Source organism: Giraffa tippelskirchi, chromosome 8 (assembly GCF_054371585.1).
Source record: "Giraffa tippelskirchi isolate mGirTip1 chromosome 8, T2T-mGirTip1v1.2.pri, whole genome shotgun sequence".
In the NCBI taxonomy this organism is placed as follows: Eukaryota; Metazoa; Chordata; class Mammalia; order Artiodactyla; family Giraffidae; genus Giraffa; species Giraffa tippelskirchi.
Genome location: NC_137282.1, coordinates 8,907,459 through 8,927,491, shown reverse-complemented (window position 1 = coordinate 8,927,491; position 20,033 = coordinate 8,907,459). Strand labels below are relative to the sequence as shown.

Below are 20,033 nucleotides of genomic sequence, written 5' to 3'. Positions count from 1 at the left end.
TACAATATGTTGAATATAGTTCCTTGTGCTATCCAGTAGAATCTTATTGTTTATCTATTCTGCATATATATTTGTATCTTTTGATCTCAAACTCTTACTTTATCCCTCCCCTACCTCCTTCCCCCTTCGGTAACCACAAGTTTGTTCTCTATGTCTGGGAGTCTGTTTCTGTTTTGTAGACAAGTTCATTGGTATCATACTTTAGATTCCACTATAAATGATATATGGTATTTGTCTTTCTCTTTCTGACTTACTTCACTTAGTGTGATAATCTCTAGGTCCACCCATGTTGTTGCAAATGGCAGTATTTCCTTCTTTTCATGGTTGAGTAATATTCCATTGTATGTATTTATCATATTTTCTTTATTCATTCATTTGTTGATGGACATCTAGGTTGCTTCCATGTTCCAGCTATTGTAAATAGTGCTGTTAGGAACATTGGGATACAGGTATCCTTTTGAATTAGAGTTTTCTCTGAATGTATGTCCAGGAGTGGGATTGCTGGGTCATTTGTTAGTTCTATTTTTACTTTTTTAAGGAACCTTTATGCTGTAATCCAGAGTGGGTGCACCAATTTACATTCCCACTAAGTGTAGGAGGGTTCCCTTTTCTCCATACCCTCTCCATTGGCTAAATTTATAATAAGTCATCATCCTTTTGCCTTATTCCAAACATGTTGTATGTGTAACCCATAAGAAAATGCACCCTAAACTCCTGGAACGGTTGGGCTTCTTGGAGGAGTAAATTAGTGTCCATGGGACGCGGTCTCTGGAGTTTCAGATGAAGGAGAGAAGAGACAAGCATGGAGTGTTCATCCCTGATTGCGAGTGTTCTTGTGGATAAGTGTTTATTCCTGTGAACAGATGCTCACCTCTCTTTTCATGGACTCTGGCTCGTTTCCAGCACAGGTCAAATTCAAATGTTTCGTGCTGCCTGGACAGTAACTAGGCCATAAGAAAATCCAGGTGATTCTGATCAGGTCTGGAAACACAAGGCTTGTCCAGTAGAGATCTGGTTGATTCCAAAGGTAGGAATTCTTTGCCTCTGATCCAAGTTTCATTCCCAATGGCACGCTGCTTCCCGGTTCAAAGTCAAGACCTTCCATTCCTTCTTCCCACCTACCCACCTCACAAAAGGTCATATGGAAAAAAAAATGGTTGGCTCAGAATAGAGGCTCTGAGGTTTGTTTGTACATCACCCATCCCTTGTAAATCAACATTTTTAATGAGTTAAGTACACAGTAAGAAACACAGGGGTCACATTCCTCTGAAATACTTGGGGTGGGGATGCATTTAGCTTAATCCCAAATCAGGAAATAAGCCAGGCCCTTGTCACGTCTACTTTGTCCCCACGTTTGGCCCAGCATACGGAGCTCACAGCCCTACATCCTGTTGCTGGTGGGTGAGAGCCGCCTGACAGCCTGCCTGGGTTGGGGGCGCGGGAGGGGGAACACCTGGCTGCATAATCGATACCAACAACACCAACTACCAACCATACCAACAGCGCCCAGACGGCCTCCCTGGCAGGCGGGCAGGCAGAATAGGAGGCAAGCGATAATGAGAACAATGAAAGGGTCTGACATGGAAATTTCAGTAGGAAACAAGCAATTACATGAGAACAAACATTCCCAACGCCACTCACAATCATCTCAACACATCACAGTGATTATAGAAAGGAGAGCAACAAATTGAGACTCGGAGCTGTTTGCACTTTGAAAAAACCATCCTCCTGGGATGGCGCTGTGACCCTTGCCGGGCACATGTGTGACTCTTGGGGGGGGGGGGCGGGGGTGCTTTTGAAACACATGAATTTCATTAGACTTGATTTCAAGCTGGATCTCTTTCCCTTGCAGTTGAAACCTCTTCTCTTGGGAAAAAAAAAAAAATTACATTTCTATCTACCAGGCGGGGAGGAGACAGTGAGTCAGAAAAGAGGGACGACTTTCTCTGGGCCTGCTGTAGGTTCAGTGGAACCCTGATAGGAAATGTTCAACCCCAGAGAAGAATGGTCCCCAACGCAGAGCTGGGCTCTGTGGCTCAAGACTGGAGGTAGGATCACAGGGAAGGAGGGTCTAGGTTGCAGTTATTGAATATTTTGCTAGAGGCTTCACAAAGGCCACAGCTGACCTACTTTTCATCAAGATTCACAAGACAGTCAAGCTAGTTCCTAGGGTTTTAAAGGTGAGTTCTTTCCTTCCAACTCATTAAAGGGAAATAAAAGCAAGTATTTGGGTCTTGCTGTCCATCTCAACTGTCCCTGTGTATTCTCCATCAGGGGATGCCTTCATCACCCCTCTCCCACCTCCACATCTTCAACAGCCTGCAGAGAGGCGGCATCTGAAAGCAAGGAGGGAGCTCGAGGTAGTTATGGGAGAGCACAGAGAGTTTACACGTGGTAGGGGTCCATAAGCCAATGGCAGAGCTGGGAAGCTCTAGGAAGCTAGGGGCATCCCTGGTGGCTCAGACGACAAAGAATCTGCCTGCAATGTGGGAGACCTGGGTTCAATCCCTGGGTCAGGAAGATCCCCTAGAGAAGGGAATGGCTACCCATTTCAGTATTCTTGCCTGGAGAATTCCATGGACAGAGGAGCCTGGTGGACTACAGTCAGTGAGGTCGCAAAGAGTCAGACATAACTGAGCATCACAGGCTGGGGTTCAATTTTCCTCTAGCCATCTCCAAGCTGCCTCTTCCTCCTGCACTTCCTCTTCTGCAGTGGCCTTGGGGGTCTCCCCCAAGCCTGGCCCAGCCCACAGTCTGATTTGCTGTGCTGGAGGGGAACATACTGTTGCTAGATCATACTGATTGGGGATGGGAGGTAGTTTAAGGGTCTCAGCTGCAAGGATGGGCAGCCAGAGCTGGGTTCCCAGTGGCCTCTGCCGCCACCCTTGGGAGGGAGTGATGACCCCCGAAGAGTCCAGTTAATTCTGGGGAACCTCCCTTGGCTGTCTCTGGGCCACACTGTGAAATACGCACTTGGGTTTTGGCATTCGATGCCTTTATTCCTTCAGACAATGGGCTCAATCTTCTAAGCAAAGAGGCTAAATTACCCAGATCTGCACAAACTCTCTGGGAGACTATGGGGCAAAAATGGAAACTGAGACCCTTAAACTACTTCCCATCCCCAATCTTTTCCCAGGTACAAAGAGTACGGTGGAGGTTGGTGTGCATTGTTAAAAAGTACAAGAGTCGTGGGATCATGTTCAAGATAGGGTCTCCTTCTTTCTAATTCTCACCCTCTCTCTTTTTTAAGGAAATCTAAAGTGCAGTTCTGGGGTTTGATGGCTTTTTTTATCTTGAAGTCCTGACTTTCAGGGAATCTCAGAGCAGCCCCCAGCCCAGGATTCCACCTGGCTGGCTGATGGACTGCTAGGCTCCTGGAGTGTGCGGTTTCAGGGCTCGGGACTCGGGAAATCCAGGTAAGAGAGAAGGTAAAACCAATCCTTGTAGCTCATGGATGCCTACAGCAGAGCTCTGCTGAAATGCCGGAGGGCAGGGCCACGAGATTGCAGAATCCTTCACCCCTGCCCCATCCACCAGCTCACGCACTCAGGTGATGGGAAGGTCATCCTAATTTAAACCACGTGGTGGGGTTTCAGCTGTGGAAAAATTGCTGGATCCTGTCACCTACCTCCCACCTCCTGCTTCCCTCCCCTTAAACACACACATGCAACTTTCCTCCCTTTATTTAAGCAAACAACTTTCTCCGTGATTAAGTACAGCCTCCACTTATCTAAATAGTCCACAGATGTATAAAGACACAGGCGCTCTGGGCTCCTATTTGCAGCCTGTTCTGGTACCCATCTTCCCCAAACCTACAAAGAGCAGCCTTCCTGGGCCTTCGCTGACAGAAATTCCTCACGCCTGGTCCCCCAGTAAATCAGCCCTGTTGGGCAGGCTGGCCTCAATTTATCAAAGAGGTGGGATTTCCCCTCCAAACACCCCATCCCCCCACCTCCTCCACCCCTCTTTCCGTGGCCTCTTCCATAACCTGAGCTTGAAGCTGCCCAGATGTGAGCATCGCAACATGGAAAGTTCCCGTTCTGTTCTCAAATCCTGATATTGTTGGGTGGTGGAGGGGAACCCCAGCTGGAGGTGAACTCCAAGGCCCCCGCAGTGGGCCGGGCCTGGTGGGGGATGAGGGGTGGGGGAAGGTTGGTTAAAGGGCAGAGGCAGGATGGCTAATAGTTTGCTGAGCAATTTTTTTTTTTTTTTAAGGAAAGGACTTTGGGGGAAAAGAATCACCCCATGCCAAGCTAAGACAAGAGCGAACTTTGAGTGGACGGAGAGAATGGGCTCGCAGCTTTGAGTTTCTAATGGCGACTCTCGCATTTTTTCTTTCCACCCCAAAGTTTGGTTACTACTTTTGAGTCCTGACCCAAAAGACGGCATTAGTACCGCTGGGAGCCCGGACTCTGCTGAGTGGGCGGCCCTTCTCCGTGCAGCTTGGAGCCTCCCAGGACTAGCAGCATCAGCCCCGCCCCTCACTCTGCAGCCAATCAGAAATGCAGAACTCCAACGGGCTTCAGATCTGTCCAATCAGAACCTACATTTTAACGCGGTCTCCAGGTGACTCACAAGCACATTTGAGTTTTGAGAAGCCCCCTTGGAGAGCCTGATGGACCCGCAGTAAAGGAAAGAGTTAGGTTCATCACCTTCCTGGTGTACCTCTTTTGATTAATGCCTAATAAGACTAGAACTTCAGACTTGGCTGCCGCAAATACGAAGCGTGTGAGTAGGAAAAAGGAGGGATGCCGTGTACGCTCAGTCCCGTTGAATACTTTGCAACTGTAGCCCACCAGGCTCCTCTGTCCATGGAATTTTCCAGGCAAGAATACTGGAGCGGGTTGCCATTTCCTACTCCAGAGCATCTTCCTGACCCAGGGATCAAATTCCTGTCTCCTGCCTTGGTAGATGAATTCTTTACCACTGCCCCACCTGGGAAGCCCTGTAGGTAGGGAAAGGAGATGCCAAAATAATTGTCCACCTCTCAACCCCAAGCCCCTTATGCCCTACAGGATGTTATGGGAAGAACGATCCAGTGGACCGCTGGCGTCTGGTAAACCTGGATCACTAGTTCAAAGCTGAGATCCTAAGGCCCCAGGGAAAACCTCCTGAATCTGAATTTCTGGGACTGGGCAGCAGAAACCACACGTTAGCAAGCGGCTCGGTGACACATGCTAAGACTTAAGAATGAGTCTCCTTATTTCCTCCAAGTACTGTATGATGGCTGGTACAGATTTCTCTTTCTCAGGAGAGAAACTGAATTGCTAGCACTTGTGGCTTCATCATTGCCTTAGAACACCCACCTACTTTGGATAACATATTGATCCTTGATCTCTTTTGGCCCCTGAGTTGAAGAGCACCTACCTGTACGATTCCTACAAGAGGTGTGAGTGCTGTGCAGCCTGAGGGCAAGGCTGCTCTTCTTGGTGCTCCAGCATCTTTCAGACATGAGGCTCAAGCAGTCCTGACCCTTGTACACCCCAAACTCCAGGGTGACACCAGCTGCTGAAGCTAGAATGCCTTCATACACACACTTCAGCATCTTTCTGGTGATCTGATTTTTAAATAGTCACAAGAGCAATGAGAACATATGGGTCATAACGGTGGGGTTCCACTGGGATGACATTGACATCCACACCCAGCTTAAGAGATTTTTCTTATCAGCCAGAGGAAAACAAAAAGGAAATGTCAGTCTTTTCCTTGGTCAGGCTGGCATAAGTATGGGAAAATCTTTTGCTACTGGAGCACAACTTAATGGAATTTTTGCAAGTCCTCATACCACGCCTTAAAAATAGGGTCTCTGTGCTTAGGTGTGGTCTTGGGGTCACTTGGGAAAATTTGCTCACTTCTGGACAAAACTGCCAGTTGTCTGAGGTTCGGAAGTGCCTTGTTAATCAGGAAACAACATGAAGTTGTCACTGTCATTGCTCACAGAATACAAAGTCACACTGAAGAATTCCTTCGGGAAGAAATCTGTAGCTTAGATGAGACAAGCTGGGCTTGTCAAGTGCACTGCCTGGGTCCAGAGGGAGGACCCAGACCTTCTAATTCAGACCTTGTTCCCCCAGGACTGGGTTCTTGTTCCAGCAACACCAGTGACCTGGAAGCCCCAAGCTCTCTGAGAAAACCTAGCCATCTCCCATTTGAGCATCTCATCTGTTAAAACAGGGAAGATACGGTTTCCTCTAAGGCTCACTCCAGATACCAAAGAGTTTTCAAATCTTAGTTGGAATTTTAACATTGACTTTCTGGAGGGGAAAGAGCATCTGAAACCATCAACATAGAAAAGAAACTCAGGCAGGATTGAAAAATACATTCTTGGAGAGCAAATATTTAACCTTCTCTCTGATCTGGAACACACAGCCAGGAGAGACTTCTGGAAGTGATTCAGGGGAGCAGGTGGTATACATGGGATGGGGTGCTGGTGCCTTGGGGCCCCCAGGTACTCTGCCATCCCACCATGCCCCATTACCATTTGAAAAGCATTGAATGGGGGCCAGAAAACATCACTGGAAAAACTGAAAAGAAGGGGTATGTGTGTGGCAGAGGAGGGTAAACGGTGTGCCATTGCGGGGGGGGAAAAGTCACCACGCACATTACCACTGATTAATTGAGTGATTTTAGTCAAGTGAATATTGATACATGGCAGGAAAAGCATGAAAATAAGATGAACACATACGGGAATTACTATTAACATAAGTGATAACATCAAAACATCTGGTAAAATGCAGATAAAAAAAAACACACAAATGAAATGGAATGTAAAACATTTTCACAGTATTCCAAGCATTTATAAGAGATTTAGGCTCTATAAGAGGAGTGCTACACGGAGGAACTAGAGGAAACAGGAATCTTGTCTGTGTCCTATGTATCTGCTGGTGACAGGTCAGGGGGACCAGGACATTGTTCCAGGGGAACCTTTTCTGAAACAGAGCATCTAAGCCCGAGGCATCCACACACTTATGGCAGAGCAACTGGGTCCTTGGAGTCTGCTGAAAAAGACAGATTCTAGGTTTGCACAATGGCATCTCTGTCATTTCCCAGATGCCTTAGGGAGCCCGTGGTGCTAATTTACAGCCACTCAAAGCCAAGGGTGACACAGGATATTCTAAAAATAAAATATTCTTGGAATTCTCACCTCACTTTCTGTCTGCTAAGGAAAATACTAATACTCTTCAAAGATTTAGCTGACCCATGACCTCACTGGATTCCACCCAGGATGATCATTTTAAACCTTTATGAAGACGATCTTTGCACTAGCAATGATTACCAAATCACATACACATCCTTCTGGAAAGGAGTGAGCAAGCCCACGAATCTGCAAGTTGGTTTTGTCACACCCTTTGTTGAGAAAAACAGTGGTTTGTGATCAAATGCAGTTCTGGAGCCAGAGCCTCCCTTCACCCTAAACTGGCTGACAGGTTACAGCCCAGGCTGTCTCATGTCCACAGTGAACCTCAGGTCCAGGGCTCTGTGGCCGGGGTAAAACCTGCAGTTGCAATTCACATTTCCAATTTATTCTGAACTCTTATCTGAAAACACTGGTTCCTACCTGAGAATTCCCATTTAGAGTCTACCTATTCACTGATAACCTTTCTAGAGTAACCGCTGGGCCCCACGCGAAGCTTTCCCAAGGCCCCCACCCTGAAGAGGCCCTGTTACATGACACCCTCTGTCCAAACAAGCAGATACATGAGCACGGAGTTTTGGGTTAATCAAAACTAAGACCCAGATCCAGGCTTTCGTGAGTTGTTCTGAATTTCAGTTGACAATAGGAAAGGAGGATATTTCTAATTCACTAATATATATATACACACATTTTTTAAAAAAAATCATCCAAAATTACAGGCAAATCACATACAATCCCTGACACTTTATGATTAAAGGTCAGAGAGAATAAAAAATGTATTAAACGATGGATCACTAATTGTCAGGGGTTTATTAGATCAGGATAACCCTCAAGTAGGTAACGAGGTTGGCAGGCTGGTTTTCAGACTGTAGTTTAGGGAAGTTAACAGAATGAGCCACGGGGCTGATGAGTCCGAGTCCCACTGCAGCATCAGATTCACCCAGAGGGACAATCACTAAAGTCCTTGAGATGTTACAGAGAATTAAGAATCAGACGTGAGGAAGAAATTAACATTAATTTGGGGGGAGGGAATTACTTCCTATACATCGAACAAGAGGAGTCAAGTTGCTTCCATGAATGGGTTTATGTACATTACTTATTAACACAACGGCTGTGAGAATTATCTTAGGGCCCTCGGGGAAAAACCGCAGTTGCTTTGCTTTCGAAATTCCCTCCTTGGAATGGGGACCTTTGTAGCTTAACTTTCCCTCTGCAGAAATGAAAACAAAATATTTTGTTAAGTGCAGGAGGACAGGCAGGCAGGCTATTCTGAATGTCTCTGATCTCTAGGCAATCAAGTTCAAAGGAATCCATTCTTCACAAGAAAGACGGGAGTGGGACGCACTGTGAGTTTACATTAGCGTTGTCTTGGGCCCAGGGTGACCCAGAACCCCTCAGGAAGGAGAACCACAGCTACGCTTCCAGGAGAATCCACCTCCCACAGAAAATGCCCAGAAAGACAGCTGCTCAGCTAGAAAGTGACCTCAAAGGCACGCAGAGTCCCCCATCTTGCCACACCGTTCCAAATGCCCCATGGAGACTTTAAAACAAAAAAATCTTGAAGAGTCAGTGGGTTTGTTGGTTGCTTTAAAACAATGTGAAACAAACAAACAGGGGAATTAGATTAATAAGCTCTTCACCCAGTGACAGTTTGCCCTAGAGTAGCAATTTGCTGGACTGTTCTAAATTTTTTTTCTGTTTTTCTCCTTTAACTTTTTTGTTGTTGAAAACCACTAACAATTGCCTTCCCAGTCTATGAGTCATCACCTCTGTCACCCAAGGCAGGCCTGTGCTGCCCTCCACGTGTCAGGAGGCGAGATCACAGCCGGGTCTGATGGTAACCACCTCCAGGGCATCCAAGACAGGCTGGTCCGTGTCAAGGACCACACGGAGGGGGGGCCAGGCACTGCACTCCCTTCGGCTATTTCTCAAGCTCCCCCTGCCCCCACCGGTCACTCTCTGGAGCTTATCTTCATGGTGAGTGTGGTGTTGTGTTGGTTTCTGTCTGAACAATGGACAGAAAGAGAAATTCCTCTGGAACGGAAAGCCATGCCTTTTGCCAAGAGTTAGACTTTTCTAGTTCCAAAGGCATAGACTAGCTGATAGGTCCATAAATGGTTTGCAGTGACACCAAGCGCGTGGCGGAAGCTAGCGTCTGCTGCCCTCGCTAGCTCTGGCCGCCAGCCCCCTTTCTGGGCCGGCAGCGTTTCCTATTTAGTGACTGTGTCTCCGGTGGACCCGGCCGGCCTGTACTCTCCCTTTCCCCCCGGGGACGTGCTGCTCCACGTGTAGGTCTTGAGAAGTTTCCTAATCTAAGTGGGTTTCTCACTCGGGCGTGCGGCTTTAAATATTGGCTCTACGTGGGGGCGCTGCAGCCTGGGGAAGGTAGGAGGGTCACGGAAGCTGCAAAGCAACTGGGTTACGCTGCCCTCCACCTCGAAGGAGCAAGGGGGTGGGGGGGAACCGCTGGGGGTCCAGGGGCGTCCGCTCAGCCCTCACCCCCCCCCTCACCCCAGGCTCCCTCCCCAACCTGCCCCCCCTTCCAAGAATCACTTGAAGACCGACTGGAAGGTGGGACACTCGTGATTCTTCATCTTCTTCATGAAGTTCTTGAACTCCTTGTTTTTCTTGTCCCACTTGTGGATGGCCGTGAGCAGGTACTGGCTCTTGACCTTGCGGCCCATGATGAGGAAGTGGTGGCTGAGGTTGTCCAGCTGGTGGCAGGGGCAGTCGGCCCCGTTCTTCAGGTACAGGACCAACTTCTTCAGCTCCTTCTTCTTAATGGGCCCCAGCTTCAGGGGCTTCTTCTTCTTGGGGACAATCTTCTTGTCGCCGTTTTCCTTTTTCACTTCTTTGATTTTCATCCTCAGGGCTAGAGGGGCGAGGGCAGGGAGGGGAAGAGGAGAGGAGAGAGTTTTAGAACACGGCTTTTCAAAAGAGTGGGGAGCAGCTGGATAGCACAGGGGGCTCAGCTCAGGGCTCTGAGATTACCAAGAGGGGTGGGAGGGGGCCGGGGGAAGGGAGGTCCCAGAAGGAGGGGATATATGTACACATACAGCTGATTCACTTGGTTGTACAGCAGAAACTAACAGGACATTGTTAAGCAATTATACTCCAATTAAAAAAAAATAAAACACGGCTTTTCATCCGCAACCACAACCCACCTGGGGGCTGAAGAGCAGGAGAAAAAAAAGCAAAGAGCACCTCAAAGAGGGAGACTGTCTGTATCTATTCTACAGATAAGGACCAAGGTCTCAGGCGACCTTCTCACAGATTCTGCCCGTTAGTTTCGGTGTATCTGATGGTATCTTAATAGTTGCCACAGGATGCTATGAGCAGCTCAAACAAATGTTCAAAACCAAATCACGTGTTTCTTTTTGAAAACTCTGGGACTCAGACTGTCATGCAATGCTTCAAGAGAAGAAGGGGACCCTCTAATCCAATCAAGGCCATAAAATCTAATGGTACAGACCACGGCACTCAAAGCAAAAACTTACCCTGAGTTTGTTGTTTTGTTTTTTTTAGGAGAAAGTTATTGGTTTAGTTAGTTTTTTGTTTGTTTTTTTTTTTAACATCTAAGGATTTTTTAACATTTAAAGGACCTAAAATTCAGGCTCTGGAAATAAGACAGACAAGCCCTCTGTGTGTGCTGCCAGCAAGGGAAAGCTAACTGCATCAAACATCAGTGTCCGACTTCAGCATTAGGACCATGGTTCCAACCACGGTGCCTCCAGGAAGTTCAGACAGCAGGTACCACTGACATGCTGTCCGCCACTCATCAACCACTAGATGGCGCCACTAATGGGCTATCGTATCCACAGCGTAGACCTGCAGAACCAAACTCAATTTGGACCTTTCCACCCACTGAAGTGAGTCCTGGTGGGGGTCTGATGGATAAATCCAGGTGGCGGTTCCTCAGATCCAACATGAGACCCAGACTTCTTCCATTCTCAGCCTGGCCCCCTGCAGGGAGGGAAAGCCAATCCTTCGGCCAACTCTGCCTTCTCATCTTTCTGTCTCTACGGAGCTTCAGCCAACAGTGCTTGGGTGTTACTGTGTGGACAACACACTCCCGTGCTGGCTACACAGGGTTAACTGCGGAGGGTAAATTAGCATGGAGGCATCCTGTAACTGGAAATGCACCAAGAACACAAACACGGCATCCCCATAACAATCAGCTCCGCTCAAAAACTGGCCGGCCAGGGATCGCCCCAAAGGAGTTGGAAACCATTTCTAGATCCTGGTCACCAGATGGTATGTCCATCCTCGAAATTCCTCTGAATTCCAAATCACCAAGCCCTCTCTTTTAAACAGCTCCAAGCTTCCACCCACACTCCATGAGGAAAGACTTGAATCTGAGCTACAGAACAGTAGCTAGTGATTAGGAAAGCATCTGGATGTCAGCAAGTGTGTTGAGTATTCTCCACCCACTTCCTCCATGAAACCTAATAACTCCACATGGAAGGCACAATTATTCCCCCCATTTAACAGATGAGAAAACTGAGGCGTCAGGGTTACCTTTACTTGCCCAGAGTCACTGATCCTAAACTTAAACTCATGGACTGAGTGTCCACTTGTAATGACCATGCTGTGCAGCAGGCTGAATTGCAACATTCTTTATAATGAAGCTGACGTTTCAAGCATTGATTAAATGGACCAAGAAAATAAGGGAAAACAGTTAGAATTAGGGCTCTCTTCCCAGGTTCACCCACATTTCAAAATGGCTTTTACTTAATGAAATGGTTAAGAGTTCCTCCCGGTTGAAAGGAGCTATTCCGGCCAAGGTAACACTGCATTAGTGATGGTTTTATTATTTAATGTTTAGCTGAGTAAAAGCACATTCTTGGCCAACCCAAGAATTAGGAGGAGGGAGAAATACTAGAACAAATCTTCAAGGGATGTGTCAAAGTCAGGAAAATAAATGTGCTCCCATCACCTTCTCTTATGGAAAGGTTCTAGATCTGCAGCCTCTGGGTCCCATGTAACACCCCAGGCCCTCAGCCTGGATGAAAGACTTCAGTCCCAAGGGTGGTAGAAGTTTTGGGGACTAGTCCAAGCAGCAGAGGGCTAGCCCGAACCCCGAAGGCTGGACAGACCTGCATACACGGGGGTGTGCTGAGCACGGTCTCCCAAGGAGCTCCTGGCTTTACCCTTCACCACCCCTGCCAAACCAGTCACTGCCTAGCCCTGCTGATTTCACTTGACTCCTCCTCCCACTCGGACCCGGAGGAAGAGGCAGGAGGACCTGCAGGTGGTAAAGCATCAAATAGGAAGCAGCACAGATCACCTTCTGGGACCTGTGCCCGCTTACTCGTGTCCAAGACTTTGCGATCCCACAGACTGTACAGCCTTCCAGGCTCCTCTGTCCATGGGGACTCTCCAGGCCAGAACACTGGAGTGGGTAGCCATGCCCTCTTCCAGGGGATCTTCCCCACCCAGGGATCGAACCCAGGTCTCCTGCATTGCAGGCAGATTCTTTACCGACTCAGCCACCAGGGAAGCCCAAGAATACTGGAGTGAGTAGCCTATCCTTTCTCCAGGGGATCTTCCTGATGCAGGAATTGCCCCAAGGTCTCCTGCATTGCAGGCAGATTCTTTACCAGCTGAGCTACCAGGGAAGCCACGATGTCTGTCCAGACCTGCCCAAACAGGCCCACCCGGCTCGCTCCCCTGGTTGGTTTATAATCCTTGTACCTGGTGGGTCACCTGTGCAAATCTGTAGCTCACTGAACAAGAAAGTTCTCATGGGGACGAGCCCGAGAGACTCCCCGCCAGGCTTGGTGGGTTCGGCTCCATTTCTTTCCACCCCCTGTACTGCGAGGACCCACTGACCCAAGGAAGGCAACCAGGATTTCAGGGAGGCGAGGCGGTGGGGACGCGTGTCAGGTGACCCTGGACTACTTCCCAAGGTCTAAAGCCATGATTCCAGTGTTGCTGTAGGAGTGATCAATGACATCACTTGGGGGGTAGGGGGAAACAAGTGCATTTCCGGGGACAACTGGGCACCTCCTTTTCTGCAGAGAAGTGAGCCATCATCTGGGGGAAAGAACCCCCCATATGCCGAGCCCAGGATGGGCACTCTCTGTGTGGCTCCTGACATCACGCACAGCAACCATCGTTCTTACCGATGACAGTCAAGATGAAGGACTCAGGGTAAGTGGTGACAACACGAGGCCACGCTCTGTAAGATGAGCCTTGGGACTTGAACCCACATCTGACCCCAAAGAGCACGCTGGTTCCCACTACACCATGACGAGGTTTCAAATGCTAGTGCTCCAGTGGAAACTATTTCCCTCTTTTGATTGTGTTGCTTTTAATCACAACTCAAATCAAAAATTAATGTTCCTTTGCCATGACCGTGTCAAGGAATTTGGTTTACATAGGTGGGGAGAGGGGAGGGAGAAGCCAGTGATGGAAATGTGTTTTGCATTAGACTCTCCGCTTCTTGCCATTTGGCTCACTTTCTTTTTTTGAGGTGGGAAAGAGGAGGCACATGTGGCCAGAAATTACTACCATCTTTTCCATCTTCCAGGGGTTTATTTTAGCGATGCAGATTACCAGCAATGTTTGGATAGGCGATTAGCCGTCCCAGGTTGATTTCCCCCTGCCTTGTGGCCATGTGTGCAGCCCCCCACCATGCCACAACCAGGGGCTGCTGGGCTGGGGGGCGGGGTGGGAGGTGGGGGGCTGACCCCCACTTCCTCTCCTCCCGGGGACAGCCCAGAGCCCCAGGGACTTCGCCTGTGGACTGTGTCTGCATCGCACACGGTGCTGGTACTCAGGTAGGAGAAGCCCTAGGCTGGAGCGGCTGGGCTCACAGCTGGGGTGCAGCTGGAGTCCCCGGTCCTGGGTTCAAGCTGTGTTCCATGTCCAACCACAGAATCTGGTTTCCAGCTCCCAGAGTCTGCATTTTCCATCTGTAAAGCGCAGAGTGCCGTCTGGCTGCGGGCCCGGCAGGTTGACCAACCGGAAGGCCGTGCTGGGTGGTCCTGGGCTGACAATGACACCCACCCCCAGCACCGCACCCCCCACCCCGTCCCTATGCTTCTCTGTCTCCTCCCGGGGCTGTCTCCACAGGTGATGAGTCTACGTCTGCCTCCGGCCCTTGATCTCAGCTTCCGGTCACAGCCGGACTCTGAGCTAAAACAAAGAAACAAACAAAAACAAAACCCTTATTTGGGTTTGTTTTTTCTTTTAGCAACAACTTAACATCCTCTGACAGTAGAATAGGACTCCTGCCTCTCACCTTGCTGGTCACTGCCAGCAAGAATTCAGAGACCAGATACTATGAAAACCCTAAACTTAAGGTCACAATTAGGGCCATCTGGGTCTTTCTCCACAGCCTTAAAGTTAAATAACCCTTTCTATCAGAGAGCTCAGCACGAAGTGCTCTGTGATGACCTAGGGGGGGGGGAATGGGGGCAGGGAGGGGGGAGAGAGGCTCTGGAAGGTGGGGATATATGTGTACAAATAGCTGATTCATGCTGTTGTACAGCCGAAGCTACACAACATTGGAAAGCAGTTTTACTCCAATAAAAAAAAATTAAAAACAAACACAATCCCCTTCTATTCAGATAGACTTAGAAAGCTTCATTCCATGTGCAGTCACCAAAACCATATTTTTTTGCTTACAACTGATCCTCCCTCGGTAGCCTCCCCACAAGGCCTGGACATTTTCTGAGGCTGAAATGAGCAGAGGAAGTTCATTACACTCAGCCCAAACCCACACTGGCTTCAAAACCGTCTCTTTCTCCTGACCTGCTTATGCTAATGAGGCCGCCATCCTTCCAATCACCCGGACAGGAAGCCTGGATGAGAGGCCACAGTTGGCCAAGGGCCAGGCATTTACAGGATCCACAGTGAGGAACTGCGGCAGGAACACAAGAAAGGGCCCCGAAGGGGAAGGTGGGGAGGGGGCTGAGTCAGTCCCCAGCTTTGTGACTCATCTAATCACCGATGATAATCATTACAGTGAAGAGTGAAGTACAGAGAAAAGGAGAGATGGAGAGACCTTCCCTGGGGAGTTCCTGCAAAGTCATCGGAAGCATGGATGGAAAACCAGGCAGCCCAGTGTCTCTTGGGGAAGGTGCTTCATATGAAAGCAACACTCCTTGTTCTCCCTTGCTGTTGAGTTTAAAGATGAGTTTGGGACCAGAGCGCTGGCCTTGGCAATGGTGGGGGCGGGAGAGGGGGCGTTACTGATGACCTGTGGGAGCCAGAACCAGAGGGGTCGAGGGAGAATCCCAGAGAGCTTAAAACCAATGGGAAGGAAAGACAGAGGTTTTGCATCCTCACAACCACCAAGCATCTGGAATGTTTGTGAAGCGTTACCCTTGGCCACTTCTTGCCAAACATCTTGCCGAAGATTGAGCATACAATCATTTCCACTCCTCTAAAATTACAGTTTAAAAAAAGTTATAAACATATGCAAGAAAATGGTAAAGAAACGAGGACATCACATTTAGTATAACAGAAAGCAAATGGATGGTGGATCCCGGCTTGACGAGAGAAGAAAAGCAGAAACCCAGCTGCTGACAGAGGGGGCTGAGAGCAAGAAAGCAGCCCATTCACACGGCAGGACCCAGAAATGCCCGCGAGCTAGGGGCCACCGGGTGCTTCTGAATGGAGCACTGTATTAAATATAGGAATGGATAAGCCTGCATGGATGCACCCAGATCCACGAGCCGGGCCGTGAATCCAGATAACCACTCCTCACCCACTCCAGCAGCAGCCAAGAGCTTTATTCTCTACAGAAAGTTCGATCCAGACCGACTGGGCTTGTGTACACCAGACACACAGGAAGATGGGGTGGGAAGGAACAGCCCTGACGGCTAAGGGTTCAGTGAAAGCCTGCAGTGAAGAGTGAGACTCTGAGCTACAGCCCCAATCAGAGGATCCCGGAGGGTTCCATCTGAAGAAACTAGCAGCTCCAAAGAGAAGACCCACAGCTCCCTCCAACGAAATTCCAAAATGAGGCTCAAAACTCACAGGGCAGGCATACATACAGAGTTCCAACTAAGTGATTTACTCTTAAACTCAAAAGGATCAGCAGGCATTTAAAAGAAAGGCTCTAAATGTGAACAAGAGACTAAAACATACAAAACACACAGGAAAAAATAGAAATCAGAGATAACACAGACAAGGTAGGCTGCAGAAGAAACTTTTTTACAAGATAACAGAAGATACTGTATTCACAAAATGAGAACAGAATTCTTTGGAAAGGAATGTTCAGAGAACCCGAAAAGAATTTGCAATTTCAAAAGGTAAGAGCAGAAATAAAGAATGAAACGTATGTGCTTTAAGATAAGGGTGGAAACATTTCCTAGAAAGCTGAACAAAATGACAAAGAGATGGAAACAGGAGAAAGAAAGATAAAAGAGAGGCTCAACCCAGGAGGCCCAACGTCTGAATAAGAGAACCAAGAAAACAAATAAGAGAGAACCAAGAAAATACCAAAGAAATAATACAAGAAAATTTTCCATGAAGAAAGAATACAAGCTCTCAGATTAAACAGTGCCCACGTCAGGAAGATCCCCTGGAGGTGGGCATGGCAATCCACTCCAGTATTCTTGCCTGGAGAATCTCCATAGACAGAGGAGCCTGGTGGGCTACAGTCCATAGGGTCACACAGAGTCAGAAATGACTGACGTGACTTAGCACGCACACATGTAACAGGTCAATGAATGGGTTTCCCAAGCGGCTTAGCGGTAAAGAATCCACCTGCAATGCAGAAGACTCAAGACACGTGAGTTCGACCCCTGGGTCAGGAAGATACCCTGGAGAAGGAAATGGCAACCTGCTCCAGTATTCTCGCCTGGAGAATCCCATGAACAGAGGAGCCTGGTGGCTACGGTCCATTAGGTCGACAGTCAGATGTGACTGAGTGACTGAGCACACACAGGTCAATGAATCATGACATCTTGAAACACCAGGGATAAAGAGAACTTACAAGAATCCTCCAGAGAAAAAGACAGGATACACCTACTGCAAAGCACCAGGCATCAGAATAGCACAGGATTCGTCCACAGCAACTCTAGAAGCTGAAAGATAATGGAGCCATGCTTTTAAAATCCCCAAATTCAGGGAAGAAGGAATAGTTAGGATGTTTGGGACCCACAGGTATATACCGCTATATTTAAAATGGATAACCAACAAGGACCTACTGTGTAGCACAGGGAACTCCGCTCGATGTTACATGGCAGCCTGGGTGGGAGGGAGTTTGGGGGAGAATGGATGCATGTATATGTACGGCGGAGTCCCTTTGCTGTTTACCTGACATGATCACAACACTGTTAATTGTCTATACTCCAATATAAAATAAAAGGTTTTTTAAAATATTCAGTACTGAGCCAAACTATCAGTGGGGGTGAGGAGAAGAAAGACAACTTCAGATGATTTAAATAAAAAGTCTTTCATGTGTCTCTTCTTGGGAAACTGCTCTAAAAATTCAGAATACAACCCAGGATCAGGAAACTAAAGCTCTAACGTAAGATAAAAGCAATGGAAGCCTTAGAATGGTTGTCCAGGACAACTGTGTGATGGGCTTAAAGCTCAACCAGTGCAGACTGGAACAGGAGGAAAGAAGGGTCAGGCAGATTGGATGAAAGCCTGCAGGAATGTTTGGGGCTGAATTCATAACATAAGGAACCAGGTAAATAAAATAAGGTAACTGCTATCTCAGGGAAACCGTGTACAAGAAAGGAAATATAAATGTAGTACACACACGGCTCAACTGTAAACTATATTTACATAATTACAACAAATTAAACACTAAATATCAATTTAACCAAAAATGTTAAATTGAAAAGAATGGGAAGAAGAGAGAATAGACTATAAGATAGACATTACCAATCATAGAAAATCAATAGTGTCTAAAAATTAAGAATTTGATAAAAACTAAAAATTGTTTAAAAATGAAAATTAAGCAAAAGATAAGTCTTTGTCTTCAATTGAGCATCAATAAGTAATGTCTAAAAATTAAGTTAAAATTAAAAAATATTAAATAAAAAAATAATAAAAAATAAAAATTAAGTTAAAATTAAATATAGTTTGCAAATGAAGCAACAAAGGATTCATCTCCAAAATTTACAAGCAGCTCATGCAGCTCAATATCAAAAAAACAAACAATCCAATGAAAAAGTGGGTGGAAGACCAAAACAGATATTTCTTCAAAGGAGACATACAGATGACCAACAAACACATGAAAAGATGCTGCACACTCATTACTAGAGAAGTGCAAATCAAAACTACAATGAGGTATCACCTCACACTAGTCAGAATGGTCCTCATCAAAAAAATCTGCAAACAATAAGTGCTACAGAAGATGTGGAGAAGAGGGAACTCTCTTGCACTGTTGGTGGGAATGTACATTGATACAGCTACTGTGGAGAACACTGTGGAGATTCCTTAAAAAGCTAGGAATAAAACTGCCATATGACCCAGCGATCCCACTACTGGGCATACACCCTGAGAAAAACATATTGAAAAAGACACATGTACCCCGTTTGTGTTCAGTTGCTCAGTCGTGTCTGACTCTTTGTGACTCCATGGACTGTAGCCCACCAGGATCCTCTGTCCATGGGATTCTCCAGGTAAGAATACTGGAGTGGGTAGCCATTCCCTTCTCCAGGGGATCCTCCCAACCCAGGGATTGAACCCGAGTCTCCTGGATTCTTTACCATCTGAGCCACCAGGGAAGTCCAATCCAATGTTCACTGCAGCACTATTTACAATAGCTAGGGCATGGAAGCAACCTAGATGTCCATAGACTGATGAATGGATAAAAAATTTGTACATACATTACCATGGAATATTACTCAGCCATAAAAAGGAATGCAATTGAGTCCATTCTAGTGAGGTGGATGAACCTAGAGCCTGTTATACAGAATGAAGTAAGTCAGAAACAGGAAAACAAATACAGTATACTAATGCACATATATGGAATCTAGAAGAACGGTACTGATGAACCTATTTGCAGGGCAGGAATAAAGGCACAGACATAGAGAACAGACTTTGGACACAGCAAGGGGAGGAGAGGGTGGGACAATTTGAGAGAGTAGCATTGAAACATATACATTACCGTGTGTAAACAGATAGCTAATGAGAAGCTGCTGTATAACACAAGGAGCTCAAACCCGGGCCTCTGTGACCGCCTAGCAGGGTGGGAGGGGGTGGGAGGTCGGGGGGAAGTTCAAGGGGGAGGGGACGTGTGTACTCATAGCTGATTCCCGTTGTTGTATGGCAGAAGCCAGCATAATACTGTAAAGCATTTATCCTCCAATTAAAAATAAATTTTAAAAAACTAAGTGTGGTCTTTATTTACTCCGTTTTGCTAACTATCATAAAAAAACAGCTAAAATAGCTGAAAATTACTTCCTCTGGGTTGTGGGAATCAGTGGTTGGAAGGCATTGGGCAAAGGCCTGCAGTTTTTTGTTAAAAGCCTTTTAATACTATTTGACATTTTAAATTGCATTTATTCTAAAGCAAAAAACTTAGATTTAAAAAAAAAAAAGCTTGCTGTCTAGTAAAGAGCTGAAATGTATATAAAATGTCAATGAATCACAAACTGGGAGCTCTTAAAAGAAACACAAAGATTACAATTCCAGGCCCTTCAATCCCTATTCAACTAGAGCAGCTTGGCTTCACTCGGGGCTTCTCAGGAAGGGTTTTGTTTGAGTAAGATTTCTACTTTTTCCACCATTCATCTGAGAGGAGGAGGTAGCCTACAGAGTTTGTCAACCGATCATTTTTCAGATTAAAAAAAAAAACATCAGGTTAGCTTGCGGATTATTTACTTTGAACAGGAAGGGATGTTCAACCTGGTTCAGCTGAATTGCCTGCCCAAGGCTGAAGGTACTCACAAGCTCTGCTGGGAACCCTGCTCCCTGCCTCTCAGTCAGA

General features: G+C 47.0%; 1 protein-coding gene and 1 long non-coding RNA gene across 2 annotated transcripts in view; both read right to left on the bottom strand.

Annotated features, from left to right (window-relative positions):
- LOC145516508 (uncharacterized) overlaps window positions 1-5,550 on the bottom strand; it is a 70,133-nt gene extending 64,583 nt beyond the window's left edge. Inside the window, exon 1 of the long non-coding RNA XR_014061434.1 lies at window positions 5,368-5,550. This is a non-coding gene — a long non-coding RNA (uncharacterized LOC145516508). The remainder of the gene's footprint in view (window positions 1-5,367) is intronic.
- Window positions 5,551-6,609: 1,059 nt separating this feature from the next.
- The window catches only part of SFRP1 (secreted frizzled related protein 1), a 41,630-nt gene continuing 28,206 nt past the window's right edge, over window positions 6,610-20,033 (bottom strand). Inside the window, exon 3 of the mRNA XM_081517732.1 lies at window positions 6,610-10,004. Coding sequence (XP_081373858.1) covers window positions 9,682-10,004 — 323 coding nt within the window. The 3' untranslated portion in view covers window positions 6,610-9,681. The remainder of the gene's footprint in view (window positions 10,005-20,033) is intronic.